Raw genomic sequence first — 26,970 nt, 5'->3', positions numbered from 1 at the left:
GTGAAAAATGTGGTAGGGATTGTGTTGAGTCTGTAGATTGCTTTGGGTAGTATGGACATATTAACAATATTATTCCATTCCGTGCGGGTGGAATATCTTTTCATTTGTTTGTGTTGTCTTCAATTTCTTGATAGTTTTCAGGGCACTGGTCTTTGACTGCCTGGGTTAAGTGTATTCCTAGGTATTTTATTCTTTTTGTGCAATTGTAAATGGGATTGTTTTCTTAATTTCTCTTTCTGCTCTTTCATTTTTAGTGTATACACACCAATTACTGTGTATTAACTTTATATCCTGCAACTATACTGAATTCATCGATTACTTCTAGTAGCTTTTTGATGGAGTCTTTAGGGTTTTCTATGTATGGTATCGCATCATCTGCATAGAGTGACCCTTTAACTTCTTTACCAATTTGCATCCCTTTTATTTTTGTTTTTCTTTTTTGATTGCTGGGGCTAGGACTTCCAGTACTATGTTGAATAAAAATGGTGAGAGTGGGCATCCTTGTCTTATTCCTGATAGAGGAAAAGCTCCCACTTTTTCACCAGTGAGTGTATGATGTTTGCTGTTTTTCATATATGGCCTTTATTATGTTGAAGTATATTCCCTCTAAACCTACTTTATTGAGAGTTTTTATCATGAATGGATGTTGAATTGTGTCACATGCTTTTTCTGTATCTGTTGAGATGATCATGTGATTTTTATCTTTTATTGTGTTGATGGTGGTACATCATGTTGATTAATTTGCTAATACCGAACCATCCTGCATCCTTAGACTAAAAATCCCACTTGATTATGGTGAATGATCCTTTTAATGTATTCTTGCATTGAATGCAGTTTGCTAATACTTTGTTGAGGATTTTTCATCTGTGTTCATCAAGGATATTGGATCTGGAGCCCTGGGACCCTGCTCTCATCCACCCATTATACCAAGGTATAGGGGAAATGTAAACCATGGCACTCATCAGCCCCTCTGACGTGAAAAGAGTTCCAGCAGCTTCCCTGTCATTTGGTGGAGTTATAGCGCTGGATCTTTTATACACTAGCTGCTCTTTTTACAATATTTATTTATTTTTGAGAGAGAGAGAGAGAAAGAATGCGCACGAGCAGAAGAGGGCCAGAGGATCTAGATCTTTTATATACTAGCCACTCTTTTTTTTAAGTTTATTTATTTATTTTGAGAGAGGGAGGGAGGGAGGGAGGGAGAGAGAGAGAGAGAGAGAGAGAGAGAGAGAGAGAACGCATGAACCAGAGGGCGAGGGGCAGAGAGAGAAGAGAGAGACAATCCCAAGCAGACTCCACACTGTCAACGCACAGAGCCTGACGCAGGGCTGAGTCATGAGCCATGAGATCATGACTTGAGCCGAAGTCAGACTCTTAACCAACTGAGCCATCCAGGCATCCCTACTAGCTGCTGTTTTAAATCGAGGCTTTTTTTCTGTGCCCAAGGCTAACAAATTTGCTCCCAGTCCCTCAGTATCTCCTTCCCTACTGCACTTCGCAGCAGCAGTGGGGGGTTCCCTTCATCACTGTGTCTCTTTCCTTCTGTTATTTTCTGTGTGGTCTCTTTATCTTTGTTGGACAAAAGCTGTTCAGTCAGTCTTCAGTTCTTCAGAAGGAATTGCTCTATCAGTAGCTGGAGATTGGGTGTGTCTATGGTGGAGGTGAGGGTCAGGGTCTTCCCACGTCATACTTTTGGACTGGAACTCTAGTTGAAAGTTTGACCCTTTTGACCACTGACATCCAGTTCTCCCACAAATACACAACTATAAATAAAAAATTAGGTACAGACACTTAGGTGGCATCTGAGCGAGGTAAGGGACCTTTTTAATCTCCATAGTACATTTAACTCCATTAGGGTGTATTTTTTTTTCTTTATTTTTGTCTTAACATTGTGTTTGATTCATTTAGGTTATTGTATGTAGCATACAGCACTGAGTCTGTGTGTTGCATGGTTGGAATTTACCACCACGTGGTTATCCATTCTGCTCTTGAGAGATTTAAGTTGCTTGCAATTTGAGGCTCCTACCAATATTCCTGCTATGAAAGTACATGCCTTTTGGTGCACACATGTTGTATTGTCTTGGGAGTATACTTTTAAGTGGAATTGTGGTATCATAGGGTATTCATATGTTCAGCTTTAGTAGAGAGTGCCAAATAGTTTTCCCGAGTGGTGGTGAAAGTGAGCATTCCCATTGCAGCAAATGGGGAATCCAGTTCTACATTCTTGCCAAGGCAGGCTGTTTTGAGAGTTAAATTTTAGCCAGTCTGATGGCTGTGCATTGTCTTCATGACCATTTAGCTTTCGCATGTGCTGAAACAAATTTTGGCCCTTTGGATAGTTCCTTTTGTGCTAGTGTTTTAGGCAGTTTTAAAAATGTGGATTATCTATGTCTTTTAAATGCCTTACAGTACATATTTATTATGGATATGAATTCTTTTTTTATTGAGATATAATTGGCATTTAATATCATATTAATATCAGGTGTACAACATGATGATTTGATATTTGTATATATTGCAAATGATCGCTACAGTAAGTCCAGTTAACATCTGTCACCATATGTAATTATCAAGTTTTTTTTCTTAGGAGAACTTCTCAAGTCGGCTTTGTTAGCAACTTCCAAATATGCAGTACGGTATTAAAAACTATAGCCACCGTGCGGTGTATTACATCCCCGTGACTTTGGTTTTTTTATCACTGGAAGTCTGTACCTCTTGACAAGCTTCACCCATTTCACCCCCCACCCCCGACCTCTGTCAACCATCAGTCTGTTCTCTGTATTTGTAAACTCGGATTTTCTTTTTCTTTTTTGCGATTCCACACATAAGTGAGAACATACAGTTACTTGTCTTTCTCTGTCTTGATTTATTTCGCTTAGTATAATGCCCTCCAGGTCACATCCTTCTTTTTTAGTGATAACACTCTATTTTGTATATGTTTGTGTATATGTATATATAAAATACATGAGGAGATAATGTATAATAGGATACATAACATATCTAATAGGACATATTATATGTAAGGACATATATATCAGGATATAAAATATGTTAGTATATATAATATATAAGTATCTTTATCAAATTTTCACATTGTCTCTAGCCATGTTTTCATTGATGGATACTCAGGTTATTTTCATTACCTGGCTATTATACATAAGGCTGCAGTAACCCTGCAGGTGCACATATATTCTTGAGTTGGTGTTTTGTTTTCTTTATTTTAAAAAAAATTTTTTTTTCAACGTTTATTTATTTTTGGGACAGAGAGAGACAGAGCATGAGCGGGGGAGGGGCAGAGAGAGAGGGAGACACAGAATCGGAAACAGGCTCCAGGCTCTGAGCCATCAGCCCAGAGCCCGACGCGGGGCTCGAACTCACGGACCGCGAGATCGTGACCTGGCTGAAGTTGGACGCTTAACCGACTGCGCCACCCAGGCGCCCCTTGTTTTCTTTAGAAGTAAAAATTGTTGGATCATATGGTAGTTCTATTTAATTTTCTGAGGAACCTCCATAATGTTTCCCATGGTGGCTGCACCAATTTACATTTCCAACCACAGTGCACAAGGAACTCCCCTTTCTCCATGTCCTTACCAGCACTTAACTATTTATTATCTTTTTGATAATAGCCTAACAGGTGTGAGGCAATAGATACCTCACTGTGGATTGGATTTGCATGTATCTGGTGATGAGTTATGTTGAGCACCTTTTCACGTACTTGTTGCCTGTCTGTATGTCTTCTTTGGAAGAGTGTGTATTCAGATTCTCTGACCACTTTTTTTTTAAGTTTTTACTTAAATTCCAGTTATTTAACATACAGTGTAATAATATCAGTTTCAGGGGAACAGTTAGTAATTTAACACTTGCATACAATGCCCAGTGCTTATCATGACACGAGCACTCCTTAATCCCCATCGCCCATTTAGCCCATCCGCCCCCCCCCCCCCCCCCCCCCCCCCCCGCCGCCCACCGTTCCCCCTCTGGTAACCATCGGTTTGTTCTCTACAGTTAAGAGACTATCTCTTGGTTTGCCTCTCTGTTTTTTCCCCTTTGCTCATTTGTTTCGTTTCTTAAATTCCACAGATGAGTGAAATCATATGGTATCTGTCTTTCTCTGACTTACTTTGCTTAGCATAACATTCTCTAGCTCCCTCCACATCATTGCAAATGGCAAGATTTCATTGTTTTTGATGGTTGAGTAACATTCCACTGTGAACATATACCACATCTTCTTCATCCGTTCGTCAGTGGATACTTGGGCTGTTTCCATAATTTGGTTATTGTAGATAATGCTGCTATAAATATCGGGGTGCATGTGTCCCTTTAAATTAGTATTTTTGTGTTTTTTGGATAATAGGGTAGTTCCATTTTTAACTTTTTGAGGAACCCCCAAACTGTTTTCCACAGTGGCTGCACCATTTGCATTCCAGTCAATATAGCAAGAGGGTTCCCTTTCTCCATACCCTCTCCAACACTTGTTGTTTCTTGTGTTGTTGATTTTAGCTATTCTGACAGGTGCAAGGTTCTGTCATTGTAGTTTTGATTTGTGTTTCCCTGATGATGAGTGATCATGAGCAGCTTTTCATGTGTCTTTTGGCCATCTGGATATTTTCTTTGGAAAAATGTCTATTTGTGTCTTCTGCCTAGTTTTTAATTGGATTTTTAATTTTGGGGTGTTGAGTTTTATAAGTTCTTTATATATTTTGGATACTAATCCTTTTTGAGATAGGACTTTTGCAAATATCCCATTCTGTAGATTGCCTTTTAGTTTTGTTGATTGTTCCCTTCCCGGCACAGAAGCTTTTTGTTTTGATGCAGTCCCAGCAGTTTATTTTTGCCTTTCTTTCCCTTGCCTCAGGAGACATAGCTGGAAAGAAGTTGCTGCAGCTGATGTCAAAGAAGTTACTGCCTCTGTTCTCTTCGAGGCTCTTTATGGTTTCAGGTCTCACAGTTAGGTCTCTGACCACTTTTTAATAAAAAAAATTCTTTTTCTTTTGCTATTAAGTTGTATGAGTTCTTTATATATTTTGGATATTAACCCCTTATCAGATACAGATTTTCTTTGACTTATGATGGGGTTGTGTCATGATGAAACCATTGTAAGTTGAAAATATCATTAGGTTGAAAGTGCATTTAATACACATAATTACCATACATCATAGCTTTAGCCCAGCCTACTGTAAACGTGCTCAGAACACTTATTAGCCGACAATTGGACAAAATCATTTAACCCAAAGCCTATTTTATAATAAAGTGTTGAATATTTCATGTAACTTATTGAATACTGTACTGAAAGTGAAAAACAGAATGGTTCTATGGGTACAGAATGTTTGCGTAAGTCTGTCAATCATTTACCATCATGACTGTGTGACTGGGTGCTGTGGCTACGTGTTGATGTCCAACATCACGAGAGAGTATAGTACTACACATTGCTATCTTGGGGAAAAAAATCAAAATTTAAAATTAAAAGTATACTTTCTACTGAATGCATATAGCTTTTGCACCATTGGAAAGCAGAAAAATTCAAAGTCAGGGCCTGTCTGTATATGATTTGCAAATAATTTCTCTGAAGGTGGCCTTTTCATTTTGTTGATGGTTCCTTTGCTCTGCAGAATCTTTTTAGTTTGGTGTAGTCCCATTTTTTATTTTGCTTTCATTGCCTTTGCTTATGATATCATATACTAAACATCATTGCCAAGAGCATTAACAATGAGCTTACCATCTGTTTTCTAGGAGTTTCTTGGTTTCTGGACTTGCATTCTAGTCTTTAATCCATTTTGAGTTAATTTTTGTATATTATGTAAAGTGGCGGTACAGTTTCATCCTTTTTTACGTGGCTATCCTATTTTCCCAACATTGTTTAATTGCAGTGACTGCCCTTTCCCTGTTGTATAGTCTTGGCTCTTATGTCATGAATTCATAATGTATATGTGGGTTTATTTCTGGGCTCTCCATTCTGTTTCACTGGTCTGTGTGTCTGTTTTCGTGTTGATACCATACTGTTTTGATTACACTTGTATCTCATAGCTTTGTAATATAATTTGAAGTCAGGGAGCATGATGACTTCTGTTTTGTTCTCCTTTGTCAAGATGGCTTTGGCTTTTGGAGTCTTTTGTGATTTCATGTAAATCTTAATATTGTTTGTTCTGTTTCCATAAGAAATGCCATTGGAATTTTGATACAGATTGCATTGAATCTGTAGATTGCTTTGGGTAGTATTAACATTTTAACAATATTAATCCTTTCAATCCATGAGCACAGAATATCTTTCCATTTATTTGTGTCTGGTTCAGTGTCTTTAATTAATGTACTAGAGTTTTGAGGATATAGTTTTTTGCCTTTTTGGTTAAATTTATTTGTAAATATTTTATTTTTTGATGCAACTGTAAGTAGGATTATTTTCTTAACTTCTGTTTATGATAATTGTTATTAGCATATACAGATGCAACAGATTTCTGTATATTAATCTGGTATCGTGAAACTTTATTGAATCCATTTATTCTAAGTTTTTTAATGTATACTTATTTTTGAGAGAGACAGAGTGTGAGCAGGGGAGAGTCAATGAGAGAGAGAGACACACACACAGAATCTCAAGCAGGCTCTGTGCTCTGAGCTGTCAGCACAGAACCTGATGCGGGGCTCGAACTCACAACCTGTGAGATCATGACCTGAGCCGAAGTCAGATGCTTAACTGACTGAGCCACCCAGGTGCCTCTATTCTAACAGGTTTTTGATGGAGTCTTTTGGGTTTTCTATATATAGTATCATGCTATTTGCAGACAGAGAGAGTTTTACTTCTTTCTGAATTGGATGCCTTTTCTTTTCCTTGCCTAATTGCTCTGGCAAGGACTTCTAATATAGTATTAGAATAAAATACATATATATAATATATATATGTATACATACATACTGTGTATATATATATATATACATATACACTATATGTATAGTATATGTATACACATATACATATATACATATATAGTATGTGTGTGTATATGTATATATTTATATATATTCTAATATATATTAGAATAAAAGTGGCAAGAATGGGTATTGTTATCTTGTTCCTGATCTTAGAGGAAAAGCTTTCAGCTTTCCACTAATGAATATGAAGTTAGCTGTGGGCTTGACATTTATGGCTTTTAATATGTTGAGGTATGTTCCTTCTATACCCAGTTTGTTGAGATTTTTTATCATAAATGGATGTTGAATTTTGTCAAAGGCTTGTTCTGCATTTGTTTAGGTGATCATAGGTTTGTGGGGTTTTTTTTACCCTTCATTTGTTAATGTGGTGTATCACTTTGATGGATTTGTGGGATATTGAACCACCCTTACATCCCCCACAATAAATCCCACTTGATCATGGTATATGATCCTTTTAATGCATTGTCAAATTCATTTGTTAGTATTTTGTTGAGTGGCTTGCATCTTTGTTCGTCAGGGATATTGGCTTGTAATTTACTTTTCTTATGGCATCTTTGTCTGGTTTTGGTATTGGGGTAGTGCTGGCCTTATAAAATGAGTTTGGAAATGTCCTCTTATATTTTGGAAGTTTTAGAAGGATTGGTATTCATTCTTCTTTAAATGTTTATTAGAATTAACCATTGAAACCTGGTCCTGGACTTGTGTTGGTTGGTTGTGAGGTTTTCGATGACTGATGCTCTATACCTTTACTAGTAATCGGACTGTTGAGATTTTTATTTCTTCATGATTCAGTGTTGGTAGTCTGTGTGTTTCTAGGAATTGGTCCATTTCTTCTAGGTTGTCCAATTTTTTTAGCATATAATTGTTCATAGTCATCTCTTAAAATCCTTCGTATTTCTGTGGTATCAGTTGTAACATCTCTTTTATTTCTGATTTATTTATTTGACTCCTCTGGGTTTTTTCTTAGTCTAGCCAAAGGTTTGTCAGTTTTGTTTATCTTTTCAGAGGACTAGCTCTTAGGTTAATTTATCTTTTCTATTTTTGTCTATGTGTTGCTGCACTGATCTGTATTATTTCCTTCTTTCTACTAATTTTGGGCTTCATTTGTTCCTTTTCTTTTTTCTGGTTTCTTTTGGTGTAAGGTTATATTGTTTGAGCTTTCTCTTGTTTTTTGTTTTTTGTTTTTTAAAAACGTTATTGTTTATTTTTGAGACAGAGAGAGACAGAGCATGAGCAGGGAAGGGGCAGAGAGAGAGGGAGACACATAATGTGAAGCAGGCTCCGGGGTCCAAGCTGTCAGCACAGAGCCCGACGCAGGGCTCGAACTCACAAACCGCGAGATCATGACCTGAGCCAAAGTCGGATGCTTAACAGAATGAGCCACCCGGGTGCCCCTCTCCTGTTTTTTCGAAGCAGCCTGTGTTGCTATACACTTTTCCTCTTAGAACTGCTTTTGTTGCATCTCGTAAGTTTTGGCATGTTGTATTTCCATTTCCCTTTGTCTCAAGGTATCTTTTTATTTCTCTTTTGATTTCTTCTTGACCCGCTGGTTGTTGAGTAGTGTGTAGTTTAATCTCCACATATTTGAATCTTCCAGTTTTTTTTTTTTATTCGTAATTGACTTCTAGTTTCTTGGCACTGTGATCAGAAAAGATGATTCATACAATTTCAGTCTTCTCAAATCTATTAAGATGTGTTTTGTGTCCTAAAACATGATTTTTACCACACAATGTTCTATGTGCATTTGAGAGGAATGTGTATTCTGTTATTTTTGGACAGAATGTTCTGAATATATCTATTAAGTCCACCTGGTCTAATGTGTCATTGATTTTTCTGTCTGGTTGATCTATCTATTGATGAAAATGGAGGTATAATGTCCCCTATTATTATTGTATTGCTTTCTACTTCTGACTTTAGGTTTCTTAGTGTTTGCTTTATATATTTATGTGCTCTTGGATTGGGTGCATAAATGTTTACGGAATTTATTAAATATATACAAATATCTTCTGGTGGGATTGACACATTTATCATTATGTAATAGCCTTCATTATCTGTTATTGTAGTCTCTGTTTTAAAGAATATTTTACCTGATACATGTACAGGTACCCCAGCCTCCTTTTGGTTTCTAGTTACATGAAAAATATTTTTCCATCATTTCACTTTCAGTCTGTCTTGTCCTTGTGAAGTAAGCCTCTTGGAGGCACCATATAGATGAGTCTTGTGGGGTTTTTTTTTTTATGTTTGTTTATTTTTGAGGGAGAGAGAGAGTGTGTGAGCAGGGAAGGGGCAGACAGAGGGAGACACACAGAATCTGAAGCAGGCTCCAGGCCCTGAGCTGTCAGCACAGAGCCCGATGCGGGGCTGGAACCCACAAACCGCGAGATCATGACCTATGCTTAAGTAGGATGCTCAACGGACTGAGCAACCCAGGTGCCCTGATCAGTCTTGTGTTTTTATCCATTTAGCCTCCCTGTCTTTTGGTTGGAGAGTTTAGTTCAAAAGAAATTATTGACAGGTATGTACTTGTTGCCATTATGTTGTTTTCTGGCTATTTTGTAGTTCTTCTGTGCCTTTCTACCTCTCTTGCTCTCTGCCTTTGTGATTTGATGAGTGTTTTTAGTGGTATAGATTTATCTTTTGTGCATTTACTGTAGGCTTTTGCTTTGTGTTTATCATGGACACACAGGTTTATAGAACAACCTATAACAGTTTATTTTAAGCTAATAACATAAGTTTGAACACATTCTCAAACTCTACATTTTTACCCTCCCAACATTTTATGTTATTGATGTCACACTTTATGTGTTTTAATCTTGTGCATCCCTTAACTAATTATCGCAGTTATTTTTACTACTCTTGTGTCTTAACATTCATATTAGCTTTCTAAGTGATTAATTCTCTACCTTTAGTATAGATTTACCTTTACTAGTGAGAGTTATACTCTCATGTATTTTCCTATTACTAATAGCACTCCTTTCTTTTCAGCTTAAAGAAGTCCTTTTAAAAACATTTCTTATAAGGCTAGTTTAGTGGTGATGAACTCCTTTAGCTTTTGCTTGTCTGGAGACTTATTTCTCTCTCAATTTCAAAGGACACCTTGGCCAGGTAGAGTATTCTCGGTTGGAAGTTGTTTTAATTTTCAGTACTTGGAATATATTGTGCTTCTCCCTTCTGGCCTACAAATTTCTGCTGAAAATCTGATAGTCGGGTGGGGGTTCCCTTGTATGAAAACAACAAGTTGTTTTTCTCTTGCCACTTAGAAGATTCTCTCCTTGTCAAAAATCTTTAACTTGTGACATTTTAATTATAATGTGTCTTGGTGTGGGTCTCTTTGGGTTCATAGTTTTTGGAGCTCTGTGGGCTTCCTGTCAGGATTTTCTTCTTTTTTTATGGCTGAATATTTCAGTATATATATACCACAGTTCTTTACCCATTCATCTCTCTGTGGACACTTAGATTGTGTCTGTGTGTTGCCCGTTATAAATGATGCTGCTGTGATCAGGGGGTATGGTTCTCTCTTTGACACAGGATTTTTGTTTCCTTTGGTTATATTCCCAGAAGTGGAATTGCTGGATCATATGGTAGTTCTACTTGTAATTTTTTGAGGAAGCTTCCTATTGTTTTCCCCTAGTGGTTGTCCCAGTGTACAGCATGGGCAACAGCTTTAATGGTGGAGGCCCTGAGCAAATGAACCATTGCTGAAAGCCACCAGGATTAATTATCACAGGCTAAGCCTTATAATTTGGCTTCATAGGCAGCTGCTGACTTATACCCGGGTCCCAGAGAAGCCATCACAGCCTCTTCTAGTAAAAACAGCTCCCTTTCTTGGATACCTGAAATTCTGAAAGTTAAGGCTTTCTCACCTCTAAAAGTCCAAGTATTTGGGGGGCATAAGCACTAAATCCTTATCTACTTATCAACTGTATCCCATTCCCAAGTGTTTACTGAGGACCCCCTGCATGCACTGCGCTCCCTGGGTAGAGCAGTCGTTCTCAAAGGTTTTTGCTTGCCTACATCCTAAAACAATTTTGAAGATCTTTGTATCTCACACATTTAAATTTTGACAGCTAAACTTTTCATAATAAATTTAAATATCTGTGAAGTGTATAATTTTTGGTATGCAAAACACTGTTTCATCACTCATTTACATGTATCCAGAGAAATTGAAATACAACGTTGATTTGGAGTACCATCATTTAAAAACATACAGACAAGCTCTGTTTTAACAGGCAGCAAATTTACATTAATTTTCTCCTTGAACCCATATTTCCCTTTCACTTGTCCCACAATATTTTATCCTAATGTCAAACATTTTATGCTGCTGGTATTCTCTTGATGTTCAGAACAAAAATAATGTATATAAATTTAAATTTACTTGGAAAAAATTTCTTGTGATCATAAATCCACTAAATGCTGTGGATTCTACAGGACTGGATCATTGTCACATTTATTAACACACAGTTGATCACACCAATACTGTGCAAATTTAATAAATATTAAGGAAAATATTCCCTCAACTGTATCTTTTTTTTCCCCGTAACCGTGTCTTGTAATGGGATAGATGGAGATCGTTTTTATAATTCACTCAGGTTCCTAGGACAGTTACTTACTTATAAAATGAAACAGGGTTCAGCATCCTATATTTGGATATTTATAGGTGTAAGTACTTGGAATGTCTTACGCACAGAAAGTAGTTGAATGGGAATGGAAAGGATTTCAGGGCACAGCAATATCACTCGATCCTCCGAACTCTTGAGTTATGTGGCAGCAGTCACATAGTAATCTGTCATCAATTTCTTTTAGTATGTTTTACTTCACAATTGTTTTAGATGGACAGAAAAGTTACAGAGACAGTCGAGAGTGTTCCTGAATGCCCCTCACCAGTTTCCCCATCGTAACATCTTCCATAACCCCGGTACATTTGTCACAACTAAGAAACTGGCACTGTTAACTCCATCAGTCTGTTCTTTAATGATCTCTCATCTGTTAAGTCATTTTGGTATTTCTCTCCTTTTGTTGAAAGCACAGAATTAGAAACATCTGAGTAGTGAAAGGATTTGTCACCCAGCCTTTCCCTTTCTTGTTTCCTGGAAAGTGTATTAAAAATAGGCTTACTAAGACTTACCACGTAACTGTGGGTTATACCTTTTTCACTGTTGGTCTATCATTTGTCCAGTCTGGCGTACTGGAAGAAACAGGAAAGCCATAATAGTGATCATTTTATCATATCTTTGCTAATACCCTGTTTCGTGATAAAATAATTTTTCTCTTATTTATATCAAAACCTTGGAGCTTCGGATTTAGGTCATTTCGTTTATGGAAAATGTTCGAGGTTGGCCATAGAACTTAAATGTCAAAGCATTCCTTCTTGTTAAAGTGTTGAGTAAAACTAGCCCTTATTTTTTCAATGTAAGCAAAAATGTTAATATGTTAATGAATTTGAATCCCTAAGTTGGCATGTGGACAGGGTCTGTGGTCCAGAGCGTTCCTTCATAAATGCATGGTCATCTGGGATACCTTTCATCCCCTGTTTTCTTGGTTTCCTCACACTGGAGCATCTCTCAAGAGTGATGTCCTTTTTGATCGTACTTGGGAAGGCAAAAGGCGAAGTATCTAAACACAAATTGACATTGTTCCCGCTATCCTCAGTGTATGATACATGTGAATGCAGAACATCCCCAAATGAGCCAGAATACCCATTTCTCTTATAATCCTCATGCTTAACAGAAATGCATGAAAGACTGGTAAAGTCCTGTATCCCTTTTCCCTCCCTGGGGGTGTGCCAGGCTACTAGTCACTGTGGGAAGCAGGACAAGGGTGGTGGTGCAGGGAGTTCTGACATGAGACCTCTATCACATGTGCAGATCACTTAGGGTAGATCACTTTCAGGAAAAAGTACATGAGAAAGTTGAGGATCTGGAAATGAATTAAACCTCTCTGGACAACAGACCTTGCAAGGCCCTTAGGAACCCCAGGGTATACATATTTGAGTCGGGTTGGGGCTGGAAGGAGGCCCATGAGATGCTGATATCCATGCCCACTATGAGGATGGGGAGTCCCCAGGGGCAGCGGGACTCAGCAACAGCCACCATAGGGATCCTTCTCCAAGGCTGGTTTTCGTGAAGGACAGTTGGGAGTGTCTTACCTACCGGGCTGGAAGAGGTTGCAGGGTTATGGTTCTTGGTCTGATTTTTGCTCTTTGAGAACTAGTGACCAGGAACAGATTGCTTTTTCCCCTCCAACTTGAATAGGGTGCAGACATGGAGAAAGCAAAGACCCTTAAGTAAGAGATACTTAATTGGTCTAAACTTATAAAAATAGTTGTTCTCGATTATCATTGAACAGTAGAGTTTTGCCTTTAAGTAGCTGTGTGTTTACATGACAAAGTGATGCAAATACAGCTAACTGTCCTCATAGAACTCCCGGACTTCACAGTGAGCCTGCAGCTCCCGAGCTGAGACAGGCCCCAAACTGGTTGTGTTTTAGTTTCCTGTTTTCTGCAGTATTAAGGGGAGGGCCTGTGAGCTTCCACCCCATTAGAAAAGCCCAGATTCCTTTGGTCTCTGCCTGTATGGGCCTCATAGTGACTCTTGTATTTGTGCAAGAAGAAGCAGGGCGAAGTCAGCAAGGCAGCCAGCGCCGACAGCACCACCGAGGGAACGCCGGCCGATGGCTTCACAGTACTCTCCACCAAGAGCCTCTTCCTCGGCCAGAAGGTAGGCAGATGTGCGGCCTCGGTCTGCTCGCGGCCCTGGGACAGACGGGTGGAGGCCACCTCTGTTGCAGGAAGGCCTGGGGATTCCCGGAGGCCACTCCTGGCCGTGTGGGTGTGGAAGGAGGAGTGGGTAGCCTCACGGGGGGGCTGCGGCAGGAGCAGTGGGGGAGAGTGGCAGGTGGGAAGAAGAGGTAGTGGTAAAGAAGCGGGAAAGCCGCTCCCGTGGTGGTGGGGGGCTCGGGACAACCCCGGGGTTAGTCTGCAGAAGAAGCTACTAATGTGGGATACACTGGTCATCATGTAGCCCCCGGCCAGCAAAACTGCCCCAAGTCAAAGCTGGGTCTTGGAAAAGGAAAGGTCTAGTAGGCAGCGCACAGGCTCGGGTGGGCACTGAAGTCAGAGCCTCTGCTCCGGGGGCGGGATTGTTTTTAGACGTCCTTAGGTAATGGGTGCACTGAGCCACCTCTGGACTCCTCAAGCCAATCTTTTGTTTGTTTTAATCGTGGGCAATGTATTTTCAGCCATCCCAGTGATGCAGCTTTGCCAGGACGCCATGGTTTTGTAAAAGATGATTCACTTTTGTTGAAAATAAAAATGATGCAAAGGCTTTTAAGACCTGAGAGTGAGAGTTAATTAATAATGCTCTATTAACACCAAAAACAAACAAAACAAAACAAAAAACAAACAAAAAAACCGGGGGGTGGAGAGAGAGGGAATTACGCTTCTCTTAATGTTTCAGTCCTACGTGAGAAACAATTAAAGGCATGAATGAATTTGACCTTCATGTAAACTGCGTTGTGGCTAACAACTTGGTTCTGAAGCTGCATCATTTTTACAACCTCACTGTCAATTTTCTTTTGCATCTCAGTGACACAGCCCTCCTGCTCCTGCATTGCAAGCGCTCCTACCCCTCTTCCCCCCTTCCTGTCACTAATTGCACTCAGGCTCTCATGATGCAATTCCTGTGGTGGACCTTGTGTTCCAGCAAATAACCATTGCAGCTGACATTTTATAACCATTATCTGTATTTTGTACGCATTTTTCAAAGGGAAAAATAAGCAGCGCTTGTCATCTTAAGGTCTGGGGCTTTCAGAGTTTTCGTTTAAAAGATTTTTGTTTTTATTTGTTTAAAAGTTTCAACTCAGCAGTGAAGGCAACCACCTGGGTCTACTTTCACACCCTTTAACGTGTCCTCTGGGTAATACATGGAACGTTAACGCGAAGCGCCTTCCCACTTGCTTTGGTTTGAACTCGAGTGTGAACAGCCTGCTCTTGAGGGGTAGCTCCATTGTCTTTAAGTCCCTGTTGCAGACCGTCAGCCAGGCCTGGAAGCCGATTCAGCAGGTAGCACAGTTCAGGCCCTCCTGCTCTCCCCCAACGTCTCTCATGCTTTCTCCCATCCCACCCTTGGGTGCCCTGCCTCTGGCCTCTCCCTTCCCTGTGGTGGTCTTGCTGTCTCCTGCTGACTGCCCCACAGCCAGCCTCACACCCCCTTACTGGACGAACTCCAGTACCCTCAGAATAGCAGCACTCAGCCACACAGATGTCCATGTACAAATGGATGCCCTTCTCGATCTCGGGGGTCAGGGTCTTGTCTGGGTTCTGCTGCCTGTGAGCCCTGGAAGGGAGCTGGCAAAGGCTGCAGACACCTTGCTAATTCCTCTGCAGCCACGCAGTGCCTTCTTCCGCACCATGTGGGGTCTCAGGACCAGGTGCCACAGGCCTAACAGTACAAGAGAGTACAAATCGGCAAACACTGTACCCCATTCAGGATTGGGAAGAGGGGAGAGCAAAAAGCTATAGGGAAGTACTGACACTCCATAATAACCTACAGATGTGTCATCTAATGTTTAAGAAACAGGAAAATGGGAGAAGTAGACTTGGCAAAGAAACTAATATGCCTGTCTGAGGTCTTGACTTCTGTTTGGTTGAGCTGAACCCCGTGTAAAGCAGTCAGCTGTCAGAGAGGGGGCTGCGTGCAGACCCAGACAGACCACCCACCTTCTTTCCCACATCCCACAGTTAAGTGTCAGTGGGGAGAACAAACACCGAGCTACCGCGAGGCTGCCCTCCACGTCAAATGTGCTGCCAGGTTAATGACCCAAAACTCACACATCCAGGGCGAGGTACCCCCAAATCCAGCACCACACATGCCCTTTAGCAGGGTAAACTCTATCTCCCCAACTGTGGCATCACAGAATAAGGGAACACCTCAAGTCAGCCTGGGTGCCAGCATCGGAAACTAGTGTGCCAGCATCCCTTTCTGGAACGCTGGGCCCTGAGGTGTGAGGTAGAGCACGTATTTATGGTCGGGAGTGTTATTTTGCAAGCAGTACTTTCTGGTCCTTTATTGGCTATTACTGTGGGTGAAAGTCATGGCTTAATAATGCAAGAGGGGCAAGAGTCCTAAAACTGATGAGAATTTTCACACAAAGCGCATTTTAAAATGTTACTACAGACCTTAGTTCGATTTTGTTTTTTTATTCAAGCTAGTTAACATAGAGTGTAGTCCTGGCTCCTGGAGTAGAACCCAGTGATTCATCTCTTCCATACGACACCCAGTGCTCATCCTGAAATGTCCCCTCCTTCATGCCCATCACCCATTTAGCCCATTCCCCCACCCACCCCTTCCCTTCCAACAGCCCTCAGTTCTCTGTATTCAAGAGTCTATGGACGTTCGTTGTGAGTTGGATTTTAGGCAGTGTCCTAAGAAGGGTACCTGAAGATGAAGACCGTATCGTACCCTTTGTCCCACGAGTCCTGTTTTCCCATCTTTGACCATGAAACCCATGCTTGAACGCTGCAAGCAGGAGAAGGTAGAGAAAGGTGATACTGCGCCTGCACAGCCCTGCAAGGCCTGGTTGCTAAGCTACTCACAGAAGCTGGCCCAGGGCTCAGGAGCCTGGGGTCTAATTATCATTGACGATGGTGTATTTCAGATTCTCAAGTCTCAGGAGTGATCGTCCTCATTACTCTGCTTTTATCCAGCGTTCACACACATTGTTGAATTGTTTTCAAAAAGAAGACTGCTGTGAATCTGAATCTACCGAATGTTTTTGCTTTGTGCTTCAACAGAGATTCACAGCTTCCTTCCAGAGATTGAAAAACCTGATGGGTTTTTTTTATTTCCAAAAAATTCTTCCAATGTGTATTTCTATAAATCTGTGTCAGTGGTAGTAACTGATTGGGGCTTCCTTGGTCAGCAGTAGGGAAGGCAGCGTAAGGAGAATGTGAGTGAGTCTCCAAGCCTCCCAACTGTCAGGATCGGAGCCGCAGCCCCGTAGGCCACTAAAGGCATGGGGCAGGGTACTTTGGGTTGTCTGCCTCGCAGAGACACCCAGTTACCAGAGGCTGGAATACTATTAGGAGAGGGGGCAGTTGAAACGGCAGTGAGGAGAAAAGGTCTGATGCCGTCTTTCTACCCCTACAGCTGACAATGGGCCTCTCACATGCCATGAAGGGTGCTGGCTCCGGGCTTCTAGGCCTCCAGCGGTGCTCACATGTGTCCTTTGTGTGGCAGGTCTAGCCTGAAACCTGCCAGATGCTACCACCAGACCTGAGATCTTCAGGAGAATTAAAGAAGATCTTCAGGAGATCTTCAGGAGATCTGGGGATGTGTGCAGGCAGGGCATCAGAGCACCGTTAAAGAAAACCCCTTGATCCCAGAGGCAGGGCACGATGGGGCCACAGAGAAGACACAGTTCTCCATGAGGGGCTTAGAAACAGTGCCCTCTCCCTTGGCCTTGGTTGAGGTGGACTTGGGTGACAGGAAGAGAGTTGCATTGTATATGGCCAGCACAAGGAAATAAGACTGGTCAGTCTTTTCCCTTCCTTGTCCATTGTGAAGGCATTGTCAAAGAAACGTCAAAATTTAATAATTCCAGGCTAGATTTAACATGTCCTTCAGATTACTGTTTATCAATTACTTTTGTTTCCTAAAATGGAATTTTTGATAAGTGAAAAAAAAAAAATAGGATTCCTCTAGCCAAATAGGTCATGTCAAGGCGCAGTCCACATATCTGTCTAGTAGTTCCAAGCCACTGGCTCCTTCCCTATCATTGGCAGGCCTCCTTCTGACCTGCCCTAAGTGGTGGGGGCCACAGCCTGCCTTCCAGAAAGGCCAGGTTGGCCCTGAGCCACTTGAGGTCCATTGCAGACCAAGGGCCCGGTTTCTGAGCTCTGGCATTTCCATTAGCCCTGCTTTAAGAGAAGAGAGATGTGCATTTCACCTCAGAGTTGTCGGGATGTTTGACATTCAATTCCAGCTCTGTTTGTGTGCCTGTAGCAGCCTGAGCACTGTCTCGGGCCTCTTGTGGCACTCAGGGTTAAGAGACAACCCAGTCTCTGCCTTCTGGGAGCTTCTCCTAATGAGTTCACTTGTGAGTAGAGAACAAGGACTAATGTGGACATAACCACTGGAGGGAATATGGGGGTACTACAGACCGAGAGACCGGATGTGGTAAACCCAGCTGAGATTAGGGTAGTCAGGGCCCAGAGGTGGAAGGGTCTCGTGGGACACTTAGCTAGGTCCCCTTCTTCTACCTCCACAGCCAAGTAGGACCCCCTTCTGCTCTCTAACTGGCAGTGCCCTTTCGTCACTCTCTACGGTGGCCAGCAATCTTCATATGTTTTAAACTCCCTGTGCTGTCATTCAGAACTTATTTTTCCTTTTTTTTTTTTGTTTTTTTAAGACTTTTATTTATGTATTTTTTTAATGTTTATTTTTGAGAGAGAGAGACAGCATGAGCAGGGAAGGGGCAGAGAAAGAAGGAGACACAGAATCTGAAGCAGGCTATAGACTCTGTGGTGTCAGCACAGAGCTCAACATGGCGCTCAAACTCATGAACTGCAAGATCATGACCTGAGCCAAAGTCTGAGGCTCTGACTGAGCCACCCAGGTGCCCCCAAAACTTATTTTCCCATCATTCCCAATGATAAGACAAAGAAGTAGAGACCTTATTCAAATTTCGAAATCATTAGTCCCACCTCCCAGAGAATCAAACTAAATACGAGAATTTTCGCAGTTACCCAGAAATCTTATTTCCCAGCCCACAGGTCCCCCTGCTCTGCCCTGTGCTTCATAGAGCCATGTGGCTCCTGGGGGAAGGGGGTTGGGACTTGGCAGGACTGGCCATCTTTCCTGGCCCCACCAGGCCTATTTTTATGTACCCACTGGACAACAGGATCCTTGCAAGACATTTGCACACGTGGCCTGTTTGTATCCCATGCTCATGGGCTTTCTCCTCCTGTTCAGGGGAGCTTTGGCCTTTGTTCTTGATCATTTCACTGTTGGCTTCTGTCTACTGCCTGCCCGCCCAAGCCAATCTGGTTACCCAGGTGTCTTTCCAAAGTGCCTCTAGCCATGTGGCCTCTCCCCTCGCACCCATGTCTCTCCCAGACACACACAAGGCTCCCCCCACCCCAAACACATGCTATATAGTCCAGAGGTGGTTTTTTAAAGTACCTCTATATATTTAATAGCAGAATGGTTCTGCGGCTCAGCCCCTCACCCTGAGGACTTGTACTAAGCCTGGTACACAGCGGAATATAGTCGGAAAAGCAAGACTCAGATGTGAGGGAGAGTGAGAGTACTTGGTTGGCTGGGAATTCTCTGTTGCAGGGGCCGTGGCTCGGTGCAGTGCTTCAGAAAGCAGGCTGCCTCTGTCAGAAAGGAAGGTGCAGAGAGTGAATAGGGAGTTCTCCGAGGAATTTGCACTGTCTGCGACCATTCCCTCGCTTCAGTACTGCCATGAAGCCCCCGGAACCCACCCCCCACACACAGTTTGTCCAGAGAGCCCATCCCACAGGCAAAAGGGGGCTTCTCCCCAGGCAGAGTCAGAGACCATGTTCTGGGGTCTTCTCTGCTAGCCAAATCAAAGCCCGTGGAAAACAGCTGATTTTCCAATGAGGCATCTCCAAGTATAAGTTCAGAAGCATCTACACCATTGGAAAAAAAATAGCGTGAATTTTAGGGATCTGAACATGTCTTTTTTTTAAAACAACAAGAAAGGAAATTCCTAGGTATCCTAAAAGTGTACTTATCTATACCACACCAAGTAAAGTGTTGCTTTCCCGGTTTTCTCCTTTCCCTTCCTCCCTCAACAACCTGCTACTACTTTACAGTATAGGGTCTTGGGGTGTTTGTTTTAGGAGGAAGAGCAGGGAAGATTCACTTAATTTGAGTTGCTATAAACACTGTTTGCTTGAAGTGAGATGCAATACTTATATGATAATCAAACCCTTCCCCTTGTCCTGAATCCCGACTCCTCACTTGCCTTCCTCGAGCCCCCCTAGTCTTGCCCATGCACACCCCTTCTCCCTCAGCACAGCAGTTAGCACCCTCACCCTGGTACTGGTCTCTTGTATGCCTCTGTCCTGCAGTGCTGAGTGCTCTGCTGTGTGAGGTCACCCCCCCCCCCACCCCCCTGTGCGCTTCTTCCAGGTTCGGGGATGTTGGTGGCCCCTGAACCACCTGCAGTGCTGGGAACCATATCCCAGGAAGTCCCGGTGCAGAAAACTTGTTCCTCTTCCACCTTCCAGCCCTAACTAGAAATGGGACCCTGCTGAGCCTTTCCCCAGTCGTATGACCAGATTTCTTTCCAGAAGTGCTTTCTCACAAAGAATGACTTAGTTTCAGCAGGTCTTTTTTGAGAATCTCCTGTCTACTTCTGGGAATCAGAAATGCGGGTTTATATTTCTGGTGCTTATAGGGTGTCAGGTTTTTTGTTGGGTTTTGTTTTCAACAAAACACTTGGCCTCAGAAATTCAGTGCATTGGAGCTTAGTTGCCAAGAGCCTCCCTGCCAAGTGGCTGCACACGGCCCTGTCCTCCAAGTGCGTGCCTGGACAAAGGCTCCTGTCCTGCTGGGCCCTGCGGCTGCGGGCAGCTCTTCCAGCATGGATCACAGTGGGTCCCAGGCACCAGCTCCTCTGAGGGCTGCTTAGGCATTGCTCTTGGCTGCAGCTGTTAGGAATTCATGTCACTGAAGGATAAGCGTCTTAGAGAGTGAGCTAGCACTTTGCTGCAGGCACTTGGACCTAAGAACAGGAGGGGAAAGGGTAGGACCCAGGACAGTAGTCCTGGGCCAGCTAATTCCACTTGTCTTTCTGACAGGCGAATCTAGAACTCAGGGCTTCTCTCATCTTGATGCTTGCTATAGCAATGGAATACCTGTGGGAAGGGAGGACATTCATTGGCTCTTCAAAGAGAGCCAGTTGGTTTCCATGCTCATGAAACTCGAGGAAAATCCTCGACCCAGTGGGCCTCCACAAGGTGAAACATTTTAAGAGACACATGGTCTTGCCAGAGAACTGCTGGTTCTCTTCCTGGCTTTCACCAGAACTTCAGGATTAGAGGTTTCTAAGCAACAGACCATCTTGCTCCTTGCTACCTCCGAGCAGGGCAGGGGAGCCAGCCAGCCAGTAGTCAGGGTGATGGGGACACCTTTAAAGACCCATGGCCAGTTAGAGGAGAATGGCAGAGCTACTAGGGCTTTCCCACACCAGCTGGGACTTCTGTACCATCCCGGGGCTCAAAGAAGAGGTCACATACACCGTTCCCACCTCGGCAATGAGTACCCCGATGCTGGGTCCTGATAGCTGCTGTACTTTGTTCCTTCAAAGGGAAGTGGATCCACCAGTCCACATGGCTTATGCCTCCCTTTGGCCCCAAGCATCACCCAGCAGGTTCTGGAGCCTCAGCCTAGCTTGCTTCCTTTCAGCATCCCGAGCAGCCCTGGAGCCTTGTTTGAACTGGATTCATTTTAGCCAGCGACTCCCTGTCCCGCCTCCCCACCCCCACCCCGTGCGCCCAGTGCCCCTGGAGTGTGCACTGCCCTTCATCTGTATCCCAAGGCTCACTTCTCTGTGACTTCCCGGCTGTCCTGTTATTTCCCACCTCATGCTTTTCTTTTCAGCTGAACCTTATTCACAGTGAAATCAGTAATTTAGCCGGCTTTGAGGTGGAGGCCATAATCAATCCTACCAATGCTGACATTGACCTTAAAGATGACCTAGGTAATTGGGGATGGGGTTTGGCACCGCCAGCTGTCAGATGAAAAGTTATGGAACCCAGAATTTAGGCTCTTCATTGTCTCAAACTTCAGATGGTCAAGCCAAATTCCCAAATCCCAGTTGAACATTGGAAGGAAATCCTCAATGTTTACTCACTCCAAGCCATTTCAAATGGAAATGATCCGATAATGTTTCATTGAGTGCAATTGGCTATTTTCCCCTTGATTGTAAATGTATTGCTATCTAAATTCTCTTCCATAATGATCATACTGACTGCTGGTTACTTGGGAGGGATTTTTTAAAAATGTGTTTGTTTTTTTTTAGAACTGAAAAATCTCAGGTTACTACAAAATGATAGTTTCTCCATTTAATCCCTAATTAGAAATGACAAAGCTTAAAAGCACTTGAAAAGGGAGAAAATTAAACTGCATCAGTATATCATTAAGTTGTCTTTAATCCACCAGTAAATTGGTTTCCCCTAAATTTACCACTTACTGTCACTTCCTCAATTTTTTCTACAACTGAAAACAGTATATGACTGCATGCCAGCTTCATGAATTATTTGATTACGGGATTATATTAAACAGAAGGGCAACATCTCTTTCTGGGTGAGCTCCTACAGAGGACAACTCTGCCTCAGAGCCACGGTGTCTCCCTGGTTGGGGGCAAGCTGAGAGGGATCCCTCAGTATCCCATTCTGTGGCTTGATCTTTGCCTGGAGAACTGTCAGCTCAGGGGCTCAGTGAAGGCTCCTGACCTCTCAGCCTTGAGCCTTGACAGGGGCAGCAGACTAGCAGAGGCCCACCAAGGTAGCTTCAGGCCTGATGCCGACCCAGGTTTGTTTTATAAACCTTTACCCCCGACCTTTGGCTACCTTTGTAAGGTGGCAGATTCGTTTACTGGCACAGATGCTCATTCCAGAGCCCAGGCCCGACCCACACCAATTGGGTGTAACAGTGGGCCGGAAACATAGGAACTGGGACTCAAGAATGCCCTGCCCGGCCTTGTTTTCCGACCACATACTCTCTTCGTATGGATATTTTCTTTAAAAAAAAAAAAAAAAGGCCACAGGCTAGAAAAAGCAGGGATCCTATCTATCCAAAGTATGTTTTATGTGTAAAATACATGAAAATAAAGAGTGACTAGAGTAAATGGTAGACCTGGAAAAACATTTGTACACATTGAGCGGGAAAAAATAAAGGCAGTTCTCTATGCACACATACTGTTTTCTTGGTTTTCAAGAGCTGTCCCTTGAAGGCAGACCAAACGTTGAATGTCGTAAGACCAAAACTCCAGCTCTGAACGTTGACGGCTGCCAACAAAATGGAGAAACTCGTTGTTGTGGTTGGCCTGATAGTCCACATTTTTTTTAAAACAGATGCCATGTTTTAGTAGCCTTCTCAGTGGGGTGCCAGTTTTATAGGCTTTTGCGAAGTGAAACGGGGCATTCGTTGTTTTGTTATTTCTTTTAATCTTTGGAAATGATCTCATGTGTGTGTTTCTCTTTTTTTGGACATGTCATTCAAATGTTTAATTTAAACATGTCACATTTGATATTCCTCCTCCTCCTCCTCCTCCTCTTCCTCCTCCTCCTCCTCACCCCCATCCACATGTGCGCACACTTCGTGGACTGATTGCCCCTTGGGCTCACATGTTGGAATCGACCAGGTAGGCCAGCCCCGCCATTGGGGCATTAGTAAATGTGCCTGTGCGTGGGTCTCGGTCCAACACAGTTGATATACATTTGTTTACCTGTTATAGTTGCAAGTTGTACAGGCTGACATTGCCTCGATCGACAGTGATGCTGTCGTTCACCCGACAAACACTGACTTCTACACCGGTGGTGAAGTAGGTAATGCCTAGCCGGGTGCTGCCGAGTGTGTGTGTGCATGGTCAGTCGGCCGCCGCAGACAGCTTGATCCTTTGACAGCTATGCAGGGCTGCATTCATTTCACACTTCCAGCTGTCCCCGGCCTCCCCAAGGTCGACCTTGCTAAGGTCTCCAGTCCCCGGGCTGCAGACACGAGAGGTACAGCTAGTTGGCAGCCAGGGTGTGTCATGCAGCTCACAGATGGGCGCGCTTCTGGTTTGGAAACTGGTTCGGCAGCATCATTTCTGCATTTGCTTCACGAGGCACAGCTTTGTCGGAGACTGGGTTCACCCGTGATTTCAGCTGTGAAGGGGATGCAGCCAGGTCGGCTGAGTGGCCTCCAAGACCACTGATGTGACCGCTGTGGACCAGACACATAGCAATACCTAGGCACAGGTGTCAGCACCGCTCCCCCCACTTTGGCATCGGAAGCACGCTTTCCTGAAGATGGCCTCAAGGCCTCAGGTGCACTCGGGCATTTTGAGAACACTCTCCCACACTGAGGTTCTCAGACCTTTATTGCATGAAAGTCACCTCATTCTGATGTGGGGTGCCTAGACCACTTGAGAAACTCTGCTAGACCCAGAAAGCTCCTTCCTGTTCCCTGGCAGCTGACACCCATAGTCATTTGGCTTCTGGCGCTCAACATCTGAGGGTGGGGTGAGGGAGAGAGAGGGAAGGCTGGGTGCCAAGCCCTGGGGCCGCTGGCCTGCTACATGAAAGTCAGGTAGTGCCCTGCTCTAAGAGTATGCTGTGCTGCTTACGTGATGAGGGGGCATCCGGATGGATGGCAAAAAGGCACCGCTTTGGAGCTAGGTAGAAGGAGCGCAAATCCCAACCTTGCTATCTGTAGGTCATGAGAGCTGGGCCAGTTACTTAACACCCCAGTGCCTCGGTTTCTCTGTCCTATCGAAAGAGTGATAATAGTGAGAGTTAGGATAACTTAAGCAAAGCACCTTGTTTTGTGTCTGCCTCCTGATTGGTGCTTACCGTATAGCCTTACTCTCACGTGTATCTAATGATTTTTACCATCGATGTGCTAGTCCTGAGAGTGGTGCCCTAGGTGTATATTTGAACACCACTTTCTAAAGCGGTGCCCTTGCTACGGGCAGAAGTGAAGTCATGTTGAAGGCTGAAGCTATGGGGATTTTCATGAGCGTCCCAGACAGTGGAAGTCCAACAGCTTAGCAATGCGAGGCTGTCCAGCTCTGTTTAGTGTCACGAGCAAAGCCCGCTGTTCACAGCCTGCCCTAGCCACTGGGATTTGGGCTGATTGCTCTCCTGGGCATTTTGGATCTCGGACGTGGATGGAAAAGACACACTGGACGGGAAGTTGGGATTCGCCAAGTCGTCCAGGCCAAAATGAAATCAGGCTGTAGGCAATTAAAATAAACTCCACTTTCACAAGATTTTGGAGGAGTTTAAGAGCTCCTAAGTCAGACAGCTTAAGAGAAAGATATTCTTTCTCTTTATTTCTTGACCAAATGAACACTTGATGGGAGGGAAATAAACAGAACAGCTAAGGGCTTATCTTTCCACCAGGAGTGACTGAGGCCTGGGTTCATCCTGCCATCCAGGACTTTGGGTAAAATGGAAATTAGCACCCTTCGGGCGCAAAGGGGTCTCCCCCAGGCCCGAGGAGAAGAGAAAGCTGACTTTCTTTGCTGTGGCTGTGGAAGGGGTACGTTCAGCAGGATTAGTTGTGCTGGGACATAGAGCTGGAGGCTTTCAGATGGAGTTAGGAACCAGCCGGGGGATAGCAGGGAAAGAACCTAGTCCTTCCTAAACCGTGATCAGAACTGGTGCTAATCCTTTCCCCTGTGATGTGCTTGCCCTCCCCCAACTGAGGTGCACAGAGGAGGCATGCTGAGCCTCAGTGACTTCTAAGTACCCTGGGTCCATGAGCTTGCCCGAGGTCAGGGGGCCCATCACTCACGGACACTGTCACGGCTGGAAAAGAACCTCCACAGGTCCGGATGGCTTCACTGGCCGGCCGGAACCCTAAATGACTGTGCCAGAACCCAGGTCTTCCAAAGCCCACCTCAGTGCCTTTTCTCAGTGAACCAGTCCAGACTAGTACTGAACCCACCTATCTTTTACAATGCCAAAACAATGACAAACCAGATTCATGCATGGCCTCAATTGGTTCCAGCTCCCACTTTGATGTGTGAGAGGGGAAAAGAAGAAGCTAGGACACGATCACTCTATTTCTCCCATTGGGTGTGAATTCCTGAGACCCAAGACTGCTGGAAGAAGGAATGCCAGTGCAGGAATGCTTAGCCCCGTGATTAACTCTTACCCATCACAGTTCTTTCTAACAGTGAAATAGACCACAGGCTTAGCCTGACATATGCCCAAGCCTAAATTTTCGCTTAGGCTGTTTTGAACACCAATACTTATGCCTGCTTTCTAAGCATGAAATAATGTTCTTGTTCTCATGGGAGTAACACGTGTTTATGCTTGGGGGCAAAGAAGCCAATTGCTTTATGATTAACCCTGAAGTGAAGCCTAAAAAACAAGAGTCTTACATTACTAGTGTTGACAATACAGTCGAAATGGGCCTGTTTCTTGTTACAAAGTACACGTGTGTCTACATGAACATGTGCGTACATATGTGTGTGTAGGAGTCCAGTCCTGACCGGGTGATTGCCTGCAACCTAGGGTTCAATTTTTAAGTTTGGGAAATGCATTGAGTGTATTTTAACTTGCAAATTTCACTTCTAATTAAAGCGAGATTTAATTATAAGTAAAAAAATTTTAAAGTAAACACTCTTCCTAAGATCAAACACCTTTAATTCCAAATAAGCCCATTTTCTTAATCGTTTTTGCTTTAGAGAGGAGCTGGTAGTATTCCTCCCGTGCTGATCTTATTTTGCCTCCCAAATTTCTCAGTTCTCCCCGAAGAGCATATGGGGTAGAGGATGCACACCTAAAATAGTTGCACGTAGAGCGTATTTGTTTCCCTCCTGCAAACTTGAGAATGGGTCAGGAGGGAAGGCCCGACCAGGTGTGGCGGGCAGCAGTGTTTGGGACCCGGCAGATTGAGAATTCAGAGGCGTTTTTCTCGGCTGCATGATATTTTGAGTGAACCCGTAATTGGGCCTCACTCCTCTGGGTTGTATCCTCAGAGTCTCCCCTTCCTGCCGGGTGGAGGTGGCTGTGAGGTCTGACCCTGCTCCCTCATGCCTGTCCGGCCACCGTTTGTGACGCTGGTCTTTGTCAGAAACAGACAGCGGCTGTCACAGCAGTTAGAAGTCTCTGGAGTGGATGTGTTTTCCCTCCTGACACCTCTGCTATTTTAAGTGTCTGTGACTGCTTTCCAAGACAGGCGGAGGCGTGAGGGCAGTCTGGGCTAATAAGGGATGCTGGATCCTACCCCAAGCATCCCGTGCTAATTGCTCTTTAAAAGCAGGGCCTGCTCTTGGCCATCCTAGAGCTCCCTGGGGGTG

General features: G+C 43.5%; 1 protein-coding gene across 4 annotated transcripts in view; it reads left to right on the top strand.

The window, feature by feature from the left end:
* Nucleotides 1–26,970, top strand: part of LOC122487571 (core histone macro-H2A.1) — a 79,098-nt gene that overhangs the window by 39,824 nt on the left and 12,304 nt on the right. The window contains exons 5-6 of one of the 4 annotated variants that reach the window (XM_043588278.1): nt 13,533–13,640; nt 23,413–23,503. In XM_043588278.1, coding sequence (XP_043444213.1) covers nt 13,533–13,640; nt 23,413–23,503 — 199 coding nt within the window. Of the gene's footprint in view, nt 1–13,529; nt 13,641–21,554; nt 21,655–23,412; nt 23,504–26,970 lie in introns of all 4 variants that reach the window. The other 3 variants (XM_043588271.1, XM_043588260.1, XM_043588267.1) reach the window with 3 other exon arrangements.

The sequence above is a fragment of the Prionailurus bengalensis genome, chromosome A1 (assembly GCF_016509475.1).
Source record: "Prionailurus bengalensis isolate Pbe53 chromosome A1, Fcat_Pben_1.1_paternal_pri, whole genome shotgun sequence".
Taxonomy (NCBI): domain Eukaryota; kingdom Metazoa; phylum Chordata; class Mammalia; order Carnivora; family Felidae; genus Prionailurus; species Prionailurus bengalensis.
The sequence above is the reverse complement of the archived record's forward strand: the minus strand, read 5'-3'. Positions and strand labels throughout refer to the sequence as shown.